Source organism: Pleuronectes platessa, chromosome 22, assembly GCF_947347685.1.
Source record: "Pleuronectes platessa chromosome 22, fPlePla1.1, whole genome shotgun sequence".
Lineage (NCBI taxonomy): Eukaryota > Metazoa > Chordata > Actinopteri > Pleuronectiformes > Pleuronectidae > Pleuronectes > Pleuronectes platessa.
The window spans coordinates 17,824,205-17,843,338 of NC_070647.1; the positions used below are offsets into that span (position 1 = coordinate 17,824,205).

General features: G+C 44.0%; 2 protein-coding genes across 7 annotated transcripts; both read left to right on the forward strand.

Annotated features, from left to right (window-relative positions):
- Positions 1–365: 365 nt before the first annotated feature.
- Positions 366–4,205, forward strand: slc35e3 (solute carrier family 35 member E3). Of its 2 annotated transcripts, none has more exons than XM_053415239.1 (8): positions 366–561; positions 1,402–1,861; positions 1,962–2,072; positions 2,174–2,233; positions 2,432–2,530; positions 2,617–2,699; positions 2,929–3,013; positions 3,117–4,205. In XM_053415239.1, exons 2-8 carry the CDS (start codon positions 1,469–1,471, stop codon positions 3,216–3,218), a joined length of 933 nt encoding a protein of 310 aa, XP_053271214.1. In that variant the 5' UTR covers positions 366–561; positions 1,402–1,468; the 3' UTR covers positions 3,219–4,205. The 2 variants fall into 2 exon arrangements, with proteins under 2 accessions (XP_053271214.1, XP_053271215.1); XM_053415240.1 differs by having other exon boundaries at positions 383–520.
- Positions 4,206–5,595: 1,390 nt separating this feature from the next.
- upf2 (UPF2 regulator of nonsense mediated mRNA decay) lies at positions 5,596–18,119 on the forward strand. 5 transcript variants are annotated; one of them, XM_053415223.1, is made up of 22 exons: positions 5,621–5,677; positions 5,985–6,075; positions 7,130–7,498; positions 7,778–8,557; positions 8,635–8,795; positions 8,891–9,082; positions 9,170–9,322; positions 9,418–9,521; positions 9,634–9,719; positions 10,061–10,169; positions 10,342–10,455; positions 10,582–10,698; positions 10,958–11,347; positions 11,874–12,149; positions 12,820–13,003; positions 14,259–14,413; positions 14,709–14,813; positions 14,959–15,057; positions 15,235–15,408; positions 16,653–16,794; positions 16,889–17,009; positions 17,546–18,119. In XM_053415223.1, the coding sequence occupies exons 3-22, from the start codon at positions 7,131–7,133 to the stop codon at positions 17,553–17,555; spliced, it is 3,840 nt and encodes a 1,279-aa protein (XP_053271198.1). In that variant the 5' UTR covers positions 5,621–5,677; positions 5,985–6,075; position 7,130; the 3' UTR covers positions 17,556–18,119. The 5 variants fall into 5 exon arrangements, with proteins under 5 accessions (XP_053271197.1, XP_053271199.1, XP_053271200.1 ...); XM_053415222.1 differs by lacking the exon at positions 5,985–6,075 and having other exon boundaries at positions 5,596–5,677; XM_053415224.1 differs by lacking the exon at positions 5,985–6,075 and having other exon boundaries at positions 5,596–5,677; positions 17,549–18,119.
- The last annotated feature ends 1,015 nt before the right edge of the window (positions 18,120–19,134 follow it).

Genomic DNA, 19,134 nt, shown 5'->3' on the forward strand with positions numbered 1-19,134 from the left:
TTAGTCATGAAATCTACTAGTTTTATATTCTTTGATAACATACATAAAGAGCAATTCATTTAGTCTTATGATAAAACAACTTCTATAAAGTGTCCGATTCAGTGATAATAATCGAATATAATATACAGTAACAAGGTCAGTTATTTTTCCTTCTTTCCCTCATATATTTAAAACACCATTTAGTGCCTTAATTAGTCTGTTTGGATTTTTCTAAATATATATTTAATATACTCACGTGCAGCAACGGGCTCCATTTTTTTCATTATTTGTATTATTGAGATTTCCTGTTCCTCCTCCAGTCCGTTAGGGGTCGCTCTTTCTCACCACCCGCTGACAGACTTGGAGGAAACAGGAAACGCGGGGCGGGCTTTAATTCAGGAGGAATCGAACCTGTGGAGGAAAATCAGTCAAAAGAAAAACACTCCCGCAGCCGCAGCGGAGACCCCGTCACCAGTGAGGCCGAGTGAGGAACCCGACAGCCGGGGAGAGGAGCGGACACAGGCCGGAAGCTGTGGCTGAGGTGAGAGAAGAAGAGTGAGGCAGAAACGATGGAGACCACAGGTAAAGTTTTCTACACGCGTGGCACAAACGCACAACTACACACACATACACACACAGACACACTAAGGCAGGGAGTGTCATGTAAAAGCTTCATCTTAAATCTGTTGCATGTAAAATAATATCAACATATGTAATTTAATCACTAATGTTAAACTTACATCATTGAGGTTTTAAAGTCAATATTCAGAGAATCAGGTCAAACTTTATTTAAACAAACGCTTATTTATTACTGACAATTTGTTTTAATGCTGATAACAGTGGAGGAGAGTAATCGATTACAGTTACTCAGGTGAGTACTGAAGCACAGAGCTTGAGTAACTAATTGATTTCTAATACTAACTGAAGTCAAAACGCACAAGTTAGAGTGACAGGAAGTGGATGTAGTCCAAATTACTTTAAATAATTAGTTCAACAGTGAATTGCAGGATAGATGATGTGTTTTGGTTTGTTATGACTTAATTGTGAAAACAGTGATTTTAAATAATCAGTTACATTTTACAGAAGTATTAATATGGGATACTTTACTTGGTTATTACAGTTTTATTCTAGGTTACATTGTTCCACCTCGATTTAAATGTAATTTGAGTTTTGATATTTTACAATTTTAACAATGAATTTTATTAGAAATAACTATAAATAAAAGAAAACCCAAATAAACCCAAATATATTGAGCTTCAATCAACAATTTGTTTTACATAGAATCTAAAGATACAGGCTCAGTTTATTCTGTAACATGAAACTTGACATATTCAGACCACACTGCCTGTGTCTGTGAATAGAATCATCTGTTCTCTGAGCTCTCAGACTTTCTAACGTTCACCTTCTCTGTTTCTTCTCCAGTGTGAACCTCGACCTCAGTGAAGTCAAATCACAGCTCAGCTCAGGAGCATCTGGAACCTTCGCAGAGATGCTGTTCGGTTTATCCGCCAACAGGCGCCTCATCGCCGGGCTGCTGGTCAACCTGCTGTCCTCCATCTGCATCGTCTTTATCAACAAGTGGATCTACGTGACCTACGGCTTCCCCAACATGACCTTGACCCTGGTCCACTTCGTGGTCACGTGGCTCGGACTCTTCATCTGCCAGCAAATGGACATGTTCTCTCCAAAGAGCCTCCCGATTCGCCGGATTGTGTGGCTGGCTCTGAGCTTCTGTGGGTTCGTGGCCTTCACCAACCTCTCCCTGCAGAACAACTCCATAGGAACGTACCAGCTGGCTAAAACAATGACCACGCCCGTCATCATCCTCATCCAGACCACCTACTACAAGAAGACCTTCTCCACCAAGATCAAACTGACTCTGGTGAGAGAAGCTGGAGTTCATCCCCTCTTAACGTTCATTCGAAATGAGGCTGAAGATGTGACCACCGTGTGTTTTTAACTCCTCCCCCGTCTGTCTCCAGGTGCCCATCACGTTGGGGGTGATACTGAACTCTTACTACGATGTGCGGTTCAACCTACTGGGGACAGTGTTTGCATCGCTGGGAGTTCTGGTGACATCTCTCTACCAAGTTGTGAGTAAATATACAACTGAAATGAAACGTGGTTTTTGTCAAATTGTCAGAAATAAAATGAATGACTGTTTAAACTCTCTCCCTGTCTCTTGTGTTGTCAGTGGGTTGGAGCTAAACAACATGAGCTCCAGGTGAACTCCATGCAGCTTCTGTACCATCAGGTATAACTCCTCTCCAGACACACAAACACTAGTGGTACCACTTTGTAGTTTGATGTTGAACAACAATTTATATCTGGACCTTGTTAGGCCTTGACCTGTGACAGTGGTACTGGCTGATGTGCAAAGTCCAGGTTTCTTGATTGGGAATGAAACATGATATGGCATCATCTCTGATCTCTGATCTGTGATCTCTCTCAGGCTCCTCTGTCGTCAGGCTTCCTGCTCTGTGTCGTTCCTTTTTTTGAGCCGGTGGTTGGAGACGGAGGAATTTTTGGACCCTGGTCTCTGCCTGCTCTGGTAAAACTCAACACAAAACACACAGACTCACAAAACTCCCCTCACAATGAATATTCAGGTAACAGTGTTGTCTGTTGCCTTTCTAGATGACCGTGCTGTTCTCAGGTGTGGTGGCGTTCCTGGTCAACCTGTCCATCTACTGGATCATTGGAAATACCTCACCGGTCACGTATCCTTTAATAACAGGGGCTCCAAAAGGCCATGGGGGGGTCTGAAGGGTTTTGGAGTGTTTATCAGATTTCTAGTCTGTAAAGTTCCCGGTTTAAGGAGCTTGTCAGGAGCTCTTCTCAGTTCCTGTTTGTCGGAGAGTTGCAGGGCCCAGAGGTTTCAGTTGTTCAGATTCCTGGATGTCTTCCAGAAACTCGATCGGTCGTCGTTTTCCTTAATCTCGTTCTCAGCTACAACATGTTTGGTCATTTTAAATTCTGCATCACTCTGATTGGAGGATACCTGCTCTTCAACGACCCGCTGTCACTCAACCAGGTGAGTCTCACGGTGCTGCTCTGGGATTCAAACCTTTTATTTTCTCTAAAACCTATTTTCTCTGCCCGTCTCCTCCCCCCCCCCCCCCCCCCCCCCCCCTCAGGCTTTAGGGATCCTCTGCACGCTGGCAGGAATCCTGTCTTACACTCACTTCAAGCTGGCCGAACAGGAGGAGGGGAAAAGCCGCCTGGCTCAAAGACCATAGGGGGATTTACCTGTCAATCAAGTGCACAGCCTCCTGCCATTGGCTGGGGGCAGAGGCTCCTTTTTTATATACAAATATTTTATAATGAGTATTTTTTCAAGAGAGTAAAGAACTTCATGGTGGTTCCCAGACGGAGTAAATGTGTACGACGCCAGTTTAAGTGGGCCGAGTGAAAGAATTGTGAAAGACCCGTCGAGCAAGGCATCAAACCTTCATCTGCTTCTGGAGACAGGCACCGCCATGAAAACAATATTATAATCATGTTAATGATATGAGTCAAATAACTATTGTCGTTTCTCCTGCTTTTGTTAAATTTGTCCAGAAGACATTTTCTTGTATTTGTCCCTAAAGGTTGAACTCACATGAATCATCTTCTCACTTCTTCACTCTCATGAGTCGACTGATTTTACCGCAACGTTTCACAGTTGAGAAAATGAACCTTTTTGAACCGAGCCTTTATGAAGCAGCAGGAGCAGAAACCACATCCGGTCGCATTCAATAGTCTTATTTTAAACTAAGTGTTAATTCTAATCTGCATTTCAGTTCCTACTTTTGTTTTCTGCTGTTAGTCTCATTCAGTGTTAGTTAATTTATTTTATCAGTATTTTGTATAATTTTTTTTATAGAATCTATGGTATTAAATTGTATTGTGATTAGCTTCAGATTTCTTTTTTCCTCTGGTGAAAACATTTCAGATGCAAACGTCGATCACTGATAGAAAGTTTGACGTCTGTTGTGTATTTAATATTTAAAAAGGGTTGACTCCAGTCAGTGATTTTACTTCTGAATTAAAACTCATCTATTCTGCTTCAACAGTGATTATCATAACATGAAGTGTCTTTATATTGACTGGACAATGTCTCTGTGATGTAACGCTGCCTTGTCATGAAACGTCTGATTGAATCATGACAGATTCACTGATTTTTATTTCTCTTCCATGTGTTGAAATTGTTCTTTCTGCTGAATAAAACTGATTTAGTGACTTTACAGCTGTTTCCAATGGTTTATTAGAGTTTTACCTCTTTGGGCCTCATACAGTTGTTTTAATTGGTGTAAAGCTACAACAAAACTAAAATACTAGTAACACTAAAGTTTCTTTCATCATCTGGTCTCAGCTTTTCATTTGGTAAATTATGTGGGTTCTCTGGTCAAATTTAATATGTTTCATAAATGTAATATGTTTCGGGAGTAGACTTCATAAGAGATGTTTCATAATTTCTGGTCAGCTATCAGTTAATCATGTAAATAATCAAAAGATTAATCATTAACTAAATCAACAAACCACTTGTTTAATCTTAAGCAATGTATTTGATCATTAATCATTTACAAGACTATAAAGTAACTAGTGACCATAGAGGTTATACAGCAGATACTTCAGAGTTGAGTGGCAGCGATCGACAACAGGATCTAAACTTTGAGATCAACTGCAGCCGAAACAAATCAGGTAATCTGATGGATTCATATTCATACCTTAATGTGAAAGATGTTCCTGTGAACAGCAGCTTCTCTGTGGCTCTGAGCTCTGAACTGCCACCACCCTGTGTCAACACAGCTCCTGCAGCAACACTGGTGCACTTTAACACACACACACACACACACACACACACACGATCTCAGGAGAGAGGCTGGGCTGCGAACCTTTCACCTGAATGTATGAGTGTAGAAACAGAGCGTGTCTGTCGTCTCAGATGGAAAAATGTATGAGCTGCTGTAAAACTCACAAAGAGTCTGTTGTTTCCACTGAGGGTCAAACTGTTCTCAGTTCAGTTAACTTTGGTTTTAATATCCAGCTTTGACAAATTAAATAAGTGCATCTGCCTCGTTTTTTAACTAAAGTTAAAAACCCCAACACCAACAATCCTCTGATTTAAAATGCTCATACACGTACAACCAATACCAATATATAAACTCAATAGTTTTATGTGGTTAAAATACTCTCTTACAAGTAAATATGCTACATTTAAAAATACTATATTACAAGGAAATATACTTCAGTTTAAGGATCACACATTATTATCATAAGAACCTGAAAGTACTATTGATACTTTGATTATTTAAACTCGTGCTTTAATTTCAAAGTAATCTTGCAGCTGTAGTTGATCATAGTGGAGCCAAAACATATGTCAGTACTTATTACTATCATATTAGAGTATTCATATGATATTTATGTTTTTATTATTATGTATAAACCACTGTTACGTCAGAAGCCGCCCCGGGCATTGCCTGTCGGTCTGACACAATCTGAATCAACAAAAACATTAATCTATTTACGATTAAAACGAACAGTTAATGATATCAAACCAATATTTATACAGATTATATCAAAATATGTCGAAAATACAACGACGTTGATGTATTTCTAGTCAGGCGTATTGTGTGGGTCCAGAGTGAGGGGTCCTTGGTGAGAACTAGCGGAAACCAACGTTGATAGCTGACGTTTGTTTTGCTGCAGCTAACAGGTAATATTTTAGTCTTTATTATATTTATACACGACAACGAAGACTTCCGTGTTTTTACTTATGCTTTATACGATTTTAACTTTACAGTAACACAACTTTATTCACACTAACTATTAGTTTAATGCTGATAAAACGTTTGTTTACATCAGTAGCCGCCGCGAGCTCCGCCTGTCGAGCGGACACAACCGGAATCGGCCAAATTACACAGTTATTCACGCTTAAATAATATTTAGATGATAGTTAAACAAACTTAATATAATATAAAACACACCAAGCTGTGGCTTAAATATAATACATGTGTTTTCAGTCAGGCATATCGTGTGGGTGCATTGTGAGAAGGTCCTGAGCGGTAAAAACCCAAGGCTACTAATCGATGTTTGTTTTGCTACAGCTAGCAGGTAAAACTTCTCATTTTATTCCAACATTCATACGAAATAAGGATCTCCAATAAGGGATTAATGGATTATATGACTCCATCTTTACATCATAATGATTTAATTTGCTCTAACTTCCTGGTTAACGCTGCTAAAACCTTTGTTTACATCCGTGTGTCAGAGCGTCCATTCAAGTGGCCTAGCTAAACGTGTTAGCACCGCCGATGCTAAGCGTTGTTTTGATTTTGCGTTCACGTGTTTCTAACGCAACAGCGCGTTTAAGTGTTGATAAACCGGGTCGTTGTTCTTCAAACAGGAGAATAAAGCTCAGTAACACAGGAGAGCTCTCACGTTAGCATGCTAACTCAGCTATCTGGGCTAGGTGGCTAATGAGCCGTGTCTGCAACGAAGCTGTTGCGTGGGTCGGCGTGTGTGTGTTTGACTAATTCAGTGGAACATAGTTAAATAATTAATTTATTTGATCCATCATTACAAACATAACACTTCTGAGGGAAGTGATGGGAGCTCGCTGTCATTTACTGAAAAGATTTCTAATGTTCTCACATTTTTCATGATAGGTTTACTTCCTGTTCTGGTTTTTACAAGTAGCTCTAAACACCCAGGACTCAGTTTTATCATCTAAGCAGTTTTGTTCAAAGTGGTTTTATCCCAATTACCTTTAAACACAATGCACCTGATTGTCGCCAAGTTTTTAAATTCAGCTTTTAATCCACATTTGAACACAGAGTTTTCGACCACCTCCATGTTGACGTCTGGCCTTCCTGTCACTTTGTTTTCTGTCTTTTGTCTTTTTGCTTTGCTGTCAAGCCACATGTCGGCCTCAGTGTCAATTTCCCCCGCCAGTAACAGCTCTCTCAATAAGATTTATTGGCAATGGATAAAAGTGAGAGGAAATATCATTAAATACTAAATTAACTGAACAATTCGGTTCATATATTCAACAAGGAGATTGATGGAGACGTTTCCAGCCACCACTTTTATTTAGATTGGACAAATTTGGCGAGATGTGGGGAAAAGATTAACTTTCTTTTCTTCTTTTCTTGTCGTCTTTCTTCAGTATGCCTGCTGAACGTAAGCGCTCAGTAAACATGGATGAAAAGGAAGTTTGCTCCTTCACTAACAAGGATAAAGAGAAGGACAGAGATGGTGAGAGGCGGCCGGCGTCTGCTCGAGACAAAGCAAAAGATGAGGCCAAAATGAGCGGAAAAAAAGACGGCAGCAAGGAGGAGAAGAGGAAACGGCTGGAGGAGGAAAAGAAGAAGAAAGAGGAGAAGGAGCGAAGAAAGAAAGAGGAGGAAAAACAGAAAGCGGAGGAGGAACAGAAGAAGAAAGAGGAGGAAGAGAAGAGACTCCAGGAGGAGGAGGAGAAGAAACTTCAAGAGGAGGAGGTCAGAAGACAACGTGAGGAGGAGGCTGCTCTCCTGAAGTAAGTGATGTAGGACTTTTATGTTGTCCCATAGGTTTCTGATGATTTCCTGATTGAATTGGTTTGAGGATCTGTTTTCTCATGAAAATTATAAATGGATGTTCACATTAGAATATATGTCTTGGCAGAAAAAGCTCTAAATGGAAGTGATTAATCTAGTGTTGTGATGTAAATATCACATGACCATCAACAAAGCCAAACCAAACACCTGAAATCTCTCCTTTGATTTTTTTCTTGCTTTAGTTATTAATCATCCTCAATTTTACTGAATTTCTGCAGGGAAAAGGAGGAGGGGCATCAGCTGCACCAGGAGTCCTGGGAGCGCCATCACTGCCGGAAGGAACTCCGCAGCAAGAACCAGAACGCCCAAGAGGGTCGGCCTGAAGAGGCCTTTTTCAGCCGCCTGGACTCCAGCCTCAAAAAGAACACGGCCTTCGTCAAGAAGCTGCGCACACTGACTGAACAGCAGCGGGAATCACTCTCCAATGACTTTGGCTCCCTGAACCTCAGCAAGTACATCGGAGAGGCTGTGAGCTCTGTCGTGGAGGCCAAGCTGAAGATCTCTGATGTCGGCTGCTCGGTCCATCTGTGTTCCCTCTTCCACCTGCGCTACTCTGAGTTTGCTCCATTACTGTTACAGGCGTGGAAGAGGCACTTTGAAGCAAGGAAAGAGGAAAAGGCGCCAAATGTGAGCAAGCTGCGCACAGATCTGCGCTTTATTGCAGAGCTCACGATCGTGGGCCTCTTCACGGACAAAGAGGGTCTCTCGCTCATTTATGAGCAGCTGAAGAGCATCATCGGGACGGACCGGGATTCGCACACTCACGTGTCGGTGGTCATCAGTTTCTGTAAGCACTGTGGGGATGACATCGCTGGTCTGATGTCCCGCAAGGTGAAAGCTGCTGCTGAGAAGTTCAGCTTGTCATTCCCCCCGAGTGAGATAATCAACCCAGAGAAACAGCAGCCCTTCCAGAACCTTCTACGAGAATACTTTACCTCACTCACCAAACACCTGAAGAAGGACCACCGGGAGCTGCAGAACATTGAGAGGCAGAACAGGTGAGTGCTCTCTGTCTCCTAGCCACTGGTTTGTTTGCTCACCACGATACGACCTCTTACCTCTTCGTTCTCTTCAGGCGAATCCTACATTCCAAAGGGGAGCTGAGTGAGGACAGGCACAAGCAGTACGAAGAGTTTGCCACATCCTACCAGAAGCTGCTGGCCAACACTCAGTCCCTGGCTGATCTCCTCGATGAGAACATGCCAGATCTGCCTCAGGACAAGACTGTGCAGGAGGGTGTGTGTCTTTTCTATAGTTCATTTAAATACTCTTTTTATGGATGTAGAATGTCATATTAGGACTTTTTCTTAAATGTATAATGTCTCTCGCAGAGCACGGCCCTGGCATTGATATCTTCACCCCTGGTAAGCCTGGAGAGTACGACCTGGAAGGAGGGATCTGGGAAGATGAAGATGCTCGTAACTTCTATGAGAACATGGTGGACCTGAAGGCCTTCGTCCCTGCCATCCTCTTCAAGGACAACGAGAAGAGCAACCAGGCCAAAGAGAAGGAGGAGGCCAAAGGTAAAAGTAACGAATCGACAGACATAAGCAGAAAGAGACTCACTCAGTTTTGACTTGTGCCTGACCTGCTGTTTGTGACCGGTTCAGATGGGAAAGAAGGGAAGGAGACGGCCCCCACTACGGAGGAACTGGAGCTGGAGGCTCTGGAAGCTCTGGAGATCACGGACGAACCTCTGGAACTGGAAGGAGCAGACGAGGTGGAAAATGAGGAACTGACCAAAAAGCTGCTGGACGAGCAAGGTAAGAGAGAGAGACGCTTTCAGAAAGTCACCTCCATTTAAAGTCAAATTTATTTAAAGGTTGATTCTAATAAGCTTTTATCTTTGTGTGTGTAGAGCAAGAGGATGAGGAGGCCAACACAGGCTCCCACTTGAAGCTCATCGTGGACGCCTTCATCCAGCAGCTCCCCAACTGTGTGAACAGGGACCTCATAGATAAGGTAACGCACCTCGTGATCTGCGTCATGACAAATTAACTGATATTGTGAAAATGATTCAGTGTTTCCACCTCATAAATGAGTGATGACGTGTTATTGTCGGTGACTGCTACAGGCTGCCATGGACTTCTGCATGAACATGAACACCAAATCCAACCGGAGGAAACTGGTCCGAGCCCTTTTCACTGTCCCCCGGCAGAGGTGAGGCTGCGCTGATTGATTTGCTGAACATGATAATAACTTCAGTCTTTTGGTCTAAACAGCCCAGTAAAAAATTATATTGACATTCATAATAATGTGAGGAATATACGTGGAGAAAACTCTTTTTATTATTACTGAAATACCTTTTCCTTGTATTTATCTCTGATGGTGATATTGTGAGTTTTAGGCCCAATCAGCTTCTTCCTCACTGTGACTCTTGACTTGATAAATGCGACAGAAAAGAAAATCTGGACTTTCCAGATGATCCCAGAGACTAGAAAATCACCAGCAGGTTGTGCTGTCGTCATGATTCACAGTGTTGACTCTGCCTCTTCTTCCAGGTTGGATCTGCTCCCTTTCTACTCTCGGCTGGTGGCAACTCTTCACCCCTGCATGTCCGATGTGGCGGAGGACCTGTGCTCCATGTTGAAGGGAGACTTCAGGTTTCACGTAGGTTCTCTATAGTTGCACTTGAGTTTTATAATCAAATACAACAGTGGGATGTAGTTTAATTTTAATTACTGTACAAGGTCTACAGAATCCTGACTTTTATGGCACAATATTTTGTCTGACGTTGAATTCCGTATGTAATTTTGTTTTGTGCTAATGTTTGTGCCCTTAGATCCGGAAGAAGGACCAGATCAACATTGAGACAAAAAATAAAACGGTCAGATTTATCGGGGAACTGGCCAAATTTTTGATGTTCACAAAAACGGACACGCTTCATTGTCTCAAGGTGGGTGAAGAAATGCCATCTGAGATCTGAGGCTGTTACTTCTGAGCCGATCAGTGAGGAGGCTTTAACTGGACGTCTCTGTGTGTGTGTGTCTGTGTGTGTCTGTGTGTGTGTGTCTGTCAACAGATGCTGCTGTCTGATTTCACCCATCACCACATCGAGATGGCCTGCACTCTGCTGGAGACCAGCGGCCGCTTCCTCTTCAGATCCCCTGACTCTCACCTGCGCACCAGCGTCCTGCTGGTTAGTGCACGTTACACACATTCGGTCTGATGCAATAAAACAGACGACAAATGTTTCAATACAAGTCTCGTTCAACCTGCCCTCGAGGGGATGATATCCTCTGGCACTTAATAAGCCGCCTTTGACATTTCAAACATACAGAAAAAGCAACTCAGAACTATTCGACTAAAATTAAGAAAGAAAATAAATGTATTAAGATTTTGTTTCGGTTTCTAGACGTAATTTAAACCGCTGATTTCTTTCTTAAATCCGGTTTCAGGAGCAAATGATGCGCAAGAAGCAGGCTCAGCATCTGGATGCCCGCTACGTGACCATGGTGGAGAACGCCTACTACTACTGCAACCCCCCACCCATGGAGAAGACGGTGAAGAAGAAGAGGCCGCCGCTGCACGAGTACATCCGCAAGCTCCTCTACAAGGACCTGTCCAAGGTCACCACTGAGAAGGTGCTGAGGCAGATGCGCAAGCTGCCGTGGCAGGACCCAGATGTGAAGCGCTATCTGATCTGCTGCATGGTCAACATCTGGAACGTCAAGTACAACAGCATCCACTGTGTGGCCAACCTGCTGGCCGGCCTGGTGGCCTACCAGGAGGACGTGGGGATTCACGTGGTGGACGGAGTCCTGGAGGACATCCGGCTGGGCATGGAGGTGAGGAGACAAAAAACATGGACTGATACTATCATGTTATAGATGTGTTTCATCCACTGAATGGGGATTAACTGGAGTCCAGAGCGGGGAGGTAAGGTGCAGCCAGAGGACAAACCAGCTGCTTATCTCTACACTGTTAGTGTCAGTGTGAAGAACTATGCTGCATGTTGAAGAACACGTGAGATACTGTCTGTCACGTGGATTTGAACAACACTAACCAATTGTCTCGAATCTATCACCTCACTGATCTAAACCAGTCCAACCAGTCAGAGTTCCACTCGACCGAACTCACATTTTCTGACATTGTTAATGTTTAATGAAACAAACAAAGTAAGTAGGAGAATTCAAGTGATAACTTTTGTCCAAGTTAAGACTTGCAGATTTTCAAGTGGTAGCAATACTTTGTTCCTTTACTGAAGACGTACATTACAGGACCTAAACTTGTTGTGTAGTTGTACAGTCTTGTGTTGCTTCTTTTACTTCAGCATAGGATCTGAACACTTCCTCCACCTCTGTCCATCCCCAGGTCAACCAGCCCAAGTTCAACCAGCGGCGCATCAGCAGCGCCAAGTTCCTGGGCGAGCTCTACAACTACCGCATGGTGGAGTCGGCCGTCATCTTCCGCACCCTCTTCTCCTTCATCTTCTTCGGGGTGAATCCGGACGGCAGCCCCAGTCTCCTGGATCCTCCCGAGCACCTGTTCCGCTTCCGGATGTGCTGCACCCTGCTCGACACGTGTGGCCAGTACTTCGACCGAGGCTCCAGCAAGAGGAAGCTGGACTGTTTCCTCATCTACTTCCAGGTTCGTCTGCTTAAGATGCAACTGTAGGTCGTTGTTCTGTTACCGATATGTGGCTACTTTTACATGGCCATTTTGCAAATATAATGTATGTCAATTATAGATAATATAAGGTACTATAGAACTGTGGTTCTAGTATTTGTGGTTGTGAGTGGTTTGAAAGCAAGTTTTTCATGAATGAAACAGTCGCAGATACAAGTTTACAAGACATTTCCTGTAAAGTTGTATTAATTTTGCCTGCAGGGGGCGCTGTTGCATAAGCGGTTGTTAATACTCATTTTATTCAGTCTAGAAAATGGGTGAAATATAGGAAAATATTATTTAGATGCTGCTTATTTTTTGTTCTATTTTGTTTATTTGCCTGACACAGAAGTTTTCTCACAGGCTTTATATAATAATAATAATAATAATAATGATGATTTGGAACTTGTGACGAGAAATGTCATAATTATATGCAGGATCTAAATATGGTCCCTCACTCTCCTTTATTACTCTTAGGTTCTTATATGACTCTGTTAGAGCTACAGCTCCCGATTAATATTTTAATTATAAATTAATTCATTTTATGTAATGTAGATCTATGCTATCATCATCAAAGTGATAATGGTTTTCAAGGGACTTGTCTGGTCACATACAAGCTGAATGAATGAAATGATGTCCTGTTGGTTTCCAGCGATACATCTGGTGGAAGAAGAGCGTGGAGGTCTGGACACGTGATCACCCGTTCCCCATCGACATCGACTACATGATCAGCGACACGCTGGAGCTGCTCCGGCCCAAGATGAGGATCAGCTGCTCGCTGGAGGAGGCCACCAAGCAGGTGGCCGACCTGGAGAGGGAGGTGCTCGTGAAACTAGGTAGGAGCGACTCGCGCACTGTTGTGTAGTTCCGGCACGTCACTGCTTTGTGTGTGTGTGAGGGGGATGTGAGTGTGCAGCAGCCCGTCTCTCAGGTTGAACTGCTCTCTCCTGGCTGAGCAGCATTCCTGAGGGTGACGGAAGGCGACTGTCGTGCATCACTCCTCACTCCAGTGTATCTGTCAGACAGGTTCCACACACTCAGTCTATAGGAGTCTGGGCTGATATTTATCAAGGAAACTGAATAATGTCCATTTCACTCGCAGCTCTACTTTCTACTCGTGGCACAAACACTATTGTTTTACATAATGTTTGAAGCTGCAAAAATTGATAAATAAACATTGATATAATTCAGTGCAGCTTTACACTGATGTTCATCATGTTCATCATGAATCCATAAATGTCAGAGCATGAATGACAAGTCATCAAGTTGTTGAATTCCTTTTCGATCACATAGCGTCTGGAAAGTGTTTCATAATCTCTGCTTCATGTCAGTTACATAATCTTACTGACGCCGTGACTTAAGTTAAAGAATGCTATGGGAGAAGTTGTTTTAAACATGAAACCAACATTCTTTGATATGATGTTTTGTGAGTTTTGAGTCACAGAGGATGAAGCAGGAAGTTGTGTGACAGGTGTTTCTCACTCCGCAGTGACAGCAGCACGAGCTTAGTTTCACAGTTTCAAGGTGTTGACATGGAATCTGCAGAGAAAGCGTAAACAGCAGCTCCACCTTCTCTCAGACTGACACTAGAAAGTCTGCAAGTTTGACCTCAGCAACAGTTTGTTAAGCTGCATTCTCCTTAAAAGTGTGTGTGTGTGTGTGTGTGTGTCTTGTGCCTGAAGATGAAATACTTTACAGTGTGTGTGCAGAGGAGAGAGTGACTGACAAGGCTGATGGACGGAGCCCCCCCCCCGCTGAGTCAAACACTGGTGTCATTGTTAAACTTTTCATACTTTACCAGGATCAGTTCATTCTTCAGGCTCTGACTCACACAGAACCTGATCTTCTGCTTCCTTCCACTTGCTCGACTTCATTTTTCATCTGTCACCACAACTGCGTAATCAGGTTGTGTAATTGTTTGCACTTATGATTCAGGTCGACACTGAAGGACACACTAATGAATCAACAATTTCCTCCTGAATATTTGTTCTATTTTTAACTGAAGCTGTTGTTTGGGCTCAGCTCTGCAGGTATTCGTCACAACCGCCTTTGTGTAACTATTAACATCATTATTGTGTGTTTTTCATGTAGGTCTGGACATGGAGAAGGAGGGTCGCTCCAGCGCCATGAGCGAAGGGGAGGGGCTAGACGAGGAAGACGACGATGGTGATGACGACGAAGAGGGAGGAGCCGAGACCGAGGAGCAGTCGGGCAACGAGAGCGAGATGAACGAGCAGGAGGAGGATGTGAGTCGTTGTTGTTGTTGTTGTTGTTGTTGTGATGATCTAACGCTTCAAAATCGTCACCCTGTCCCATGTCCACCCGCCCGTCACTGATAACCTGCCTCTGTCAATCATCTCCTCCATGTTCTTGTTCGGTGGAGATGAGACTGAAGAAACTAAACTATTGTGTTTCAAGTTTTTGTTATTGTTTTTTCTTGCTGGTTTTTAAGACCGTTTAAAATATCTAACTCAGAATAGTAAAAAGATTTTCTATTCTACGTTCACAAGCTTTGACTCTCGTGTTTTCTTTTCCTCACAGGACGGATCCGAGAACGAACTCGGGGAGAGAGAGGAAGAGGAGGAGGAGAACACAGACTACCTGACCGACTCCACTAAAGAAAACGAGACTGATGAGGAGAACAACGTAAAACATCTTATACAACTTATGAATCTCTCTTTCTATAAATATACAGACCAGTATTTACAGTTATTCATTTCTTCACGCTGCCTCGAGGATTAAAGACATGTGTGTGACATTGGTCTGGTCGTGTTACTCTTCCCTCTCTCAGGAGGTGACCCTCCGCGGCGGTGGACTGAAGCACGTGGCCTGTGCTGAGGACGAGGACTTCATTCAGGCTCTGGATAAGATGATGCTGGAGAACCTGCAGGTACGACCTCTCGTCACTCAGAGTGTTAGAAGGTTAAGATCTCACAACCAGGTTCTGCTCGTGTGACTCCGACTCGAGGGAGGGAATTTATACCTTTTTTAAATACTTGATCCAAACATCCCAGAATGACTCTCCTCACGTTGTGTGTGTGTGTGTGTGTGTGTGTCGTCACTGCAGCAGCGGAGCGGCGAGGCGGTGAAGGTGCACCAGCTGGACGTGGCCATTCCCCTGCAGCTGAAGAGTCAGATGAAGAAGGGCGGCAGCGGACCACCGTGCATCGCAGAGGGAGACGAGGACATCTCAGACACCATGCAGTTTGTGATGCTGACACGCAAGGGCAACAAGCAGCAGGTGAAGGTCACACAGGTTGTTTTGTTTTCCTGTCCTCCAGAGCAGAGGCGTTCAATCTTCTCGTCTCTTAATCTCCATCTTCTCCTCCTGGTGGTTTTGAGAGGTGGAGTCGATGGAAGCTTGATCACATTGAGTTTGACCTCACGTGTGGTCGGGTTAGTGACGTCTAGGATCAGAACTGTAGAGCTGTACAGTGTGTAGACGAGCAGCTGAGAGCAAACACACACTTTCACTGTCCCTGAAATTCAACTCTCACACACACACACACATACACACACACACACACACACACACACACACACACACACAGAGTTCAGTCTAACTGAGCCCAGGAATAATATTGACTCTGGTGTGTGTGAGTGTGAGGCCTCACTATTTCGACCGTCTGAGTTTTAAACCAGCAATAGTCTCTCATATTTAGTACCACATATTTAGCACTACTTTGATTTCAACATTTAATACCTCAAACTTCTTAATAATACGCGTAGCAGTATAACTAGTAATAATTATACAATGTCTTTATTCGGTTTAAGGCTGGAATAAGGTTGGAGCAGGAGTTGTGATTAAGGAATTAGTTGGTGGTGGTTTAGGTTGAATAAGAGAAATGGATGATGTCATCAATGTCCTCGAAGACATAGACGTCAAACATGTGTGTGATTGTGTAGTTTGTGTAATTTGTGTAATTTGTGTGTGGTTTGAGGGCAGAGACTGGTTCTTGTACTGTAGGGTGTGTCCAGAGTTTTGAGGTTTAATGGAGCGCTCTGTCCACACGGCCTCGCTCTGCTTTAAGGACAGATGCCAGACACACACACACACACACACACACACACACACACACACACACACACACACACACACACACACACACACACACACACACACACACACACACACACGCATGCTCAAAGAAAAATCATACATTCATATGAATTTTGGAGAGAACACAGAATATCTTTGTAGGTGTGTTAGTGCGGCGCGTGGATGGAAAATGACTTTTCTCTTTATGTAAACACACACAGCCCTACCAGAATAAAAGCATCCTGTGTCTTGTGTGTGTCTGTGTGTGAGTGTGTGTACATTACACCCAGAAATGAATCAGTACTCCAATGAATCTTATTCTTCCACACAGATGATGGCAGTGCTGTTCTATTATATCTTGGGTTGTCATCTATTCATGACCCAAACCCTTTGTGTGTTTTTGTTGTAGCTGGTTTCTTCATGGTGTGTGTGTTTCTTTTCACCAGTATAAGATCCTGAACGTGCCGCTGTCCTCCCACCTGGCGGCGAACCACTTCAACCAGCAGCAGGCGGAGCAGGAGGAGCGCATGAGGATGAAGAAACTCACCCTGGACATCAACGAGCGACAGGAGCAGGAGGACTACCAGGGTACGACACGGGGCCGAGTCACCGGGTGGAGCGTTTCACTTTATATATATATATATATTTCTATGTGTTAAACTATGTGTGTGTGTTCTAACAGAGATGATGCAGTCCCTGGCTCAGCGTCCGGCTCAGGCCAACACAAACCGGGAGCGCCGGCCTCGGTACCAGCACCCGAAAGGCGCTCCCAACGCCGACCTCATCTTCAAGACGGGAGGAAGGTGAGCCGTGATCCACTGCAGCCATCGTCGCTCACACTTGAAAACTGAAGTGCTGAATGTGTTGGATCAGGGCTCCGGGTGCTGCTCATGTACTGACTCCCCCTCCCCCCCCGCTCGTTGGTACTTTCTTTGAACAGAGAAGAGTTCAGTGAGAAAAGAAAGGAAAGAGCAGCGAGAAAGGCAAGTGAGAGGAGACAGGGAAGACGAGTGAGAGAGAAGCCGGCGTGTAGCGGAGTCAGAGCAGCAGGAGACGTTATCAGAGAGGAAGCTCCGGCTCCAATCAACAAAACAATAAGAAAACAGAGTTTGCACTTTTAACCGATTCAGATTTTCACTTTTTATTTCTTTGATGACCTGAAAACATCTGAAAATAAAGTTTACACATAAACGTTGACCTCACCCTGTGTCGTGTTCGGGTTTATTCGTCTTCAGTTGCAAACGAATGTGTTTACACAAAGAGATCTGAGCACAGACGTGATGGAAACGTGTTCCTCTGGTTCAGCTCCTCTTCAGTCATGTCCTGCTCTGTCCTCTAGGAGACGCTGACAGGAGTCTGGGCCCGGGCGGACCGACAAGAGAGCAAGTGAATAAGCGTGCGAGAGAGAAAGAGAAGATCGGAGGGGAAACCGGTCGAAGGTGAGGAGCGAGTCCTCCAGACGCCCACTGACGATGCCGGGACAAACCGCTGACCCCGAACACACACAGCCGCCGCCTGAGGAGGAGGAGGGACACAACCAGGGGCCTGGGGTCAGAGGTCAAGGGTCAGAAAGACGTCTCTCCTTTCCTTTTTTTGTCCGTTGCCTGAGATGACAAAAAAAAAATCCCTCCACTGTCCGGACGAACTGCGACGATGACTCAGCACCTGACCGTGCGACCGACAGGGGGGGGGGGGGGGCGGGATGAAAGGATCAACAGCCGCCGCCACAACAGCCGGAGGAAAACGTGACTCATGTCAACGAGTTTAAAAACCTGCGAAATTTACACGATACGAGAAAAGGAGACCGATCTTTTGTTTTTCCTTATTTGTTTTTCGGACCCGGGAACACGTGTGTTTGGTCTAATTTTGTTGACAAACTGTCGAAGGCAGCACGGGAACAAGGACGAGGGACGAGGGGGGCGAGGGACAGGGGGGGGGGGGCGAGGTTTGGACACTGGTGGCTCACAGACAGGTTGCACAGTGACGCAGAGGAAGACGTTGATGTGTTGCACGCAGACAAATGGACGGATGTCATGTTCCAGAGGCGTGTGTTGATTCAGAGTCGTACGATAACACAGCTGGGAAAGTTCAATTATTGATTCATCCGCGGATTATTGAGTTAATAATAATTTCTTGAAACAATCAACAGATTAAAACCCTCAAGAAAATCAAGTCAACTGTAAAAAAAAAAAAAACGGAGAAAAGCTGCAAAACTTAACAAAAACAAATAATCATCCTTCAAAACAGTAGAAAATTATGTTTCTGAACTTCTAAGATTCCACAATTATGTCCAGGAACATATATTAATTTTGTTTAAATAGACAAATTGATTAATCATTGAACGGTTGCAGGTTTACGTTTTCAATTGGAACATCTTGAACACAGGATTCAATGGACTTGTAATTTCCTTGGAGTTTTGAGCGGAGACGGGAAGACAAGAGAATCAAGAGATTTCACCAGATTAATTTTTAAACCATCAATTAATCTTCAGTTTATTTAGTTATTAATGGTTTGTTGGAACCTGAGAGCGGCGTTGATCTTCTCACGAGGGAAGTTTAGTCACATCAGCTCTGAGTCAACTTTCGCCACAGGAACACGAGTCTCACGCCCTCGGACACGTTCGATTCTTCGGAGCCTCGTCCGGACTCCTGGACGCTCTGGAGACGTGACGCCGTCCAGTGACCTGCTCACTGATTGGACACCCGAGTGTACATAGTCGCCATTTTCTCCTCCTCCTGTCTCGCTAGATGTTTTTTCCTCTCCTCCAGATTCAGGAGCATCTTAGAGTTTGTTTGATTTGATTTGTGTAACGTGGTAAAAGCATATTTTGTTCTTTTTCTTCGCGGGGGGGGTAACCGTGTGCCTGGGAGTCCTCCATGTGACGACAGTGACTTTATTCCGTTAGATGAATTTGACCTGTTGATCCTG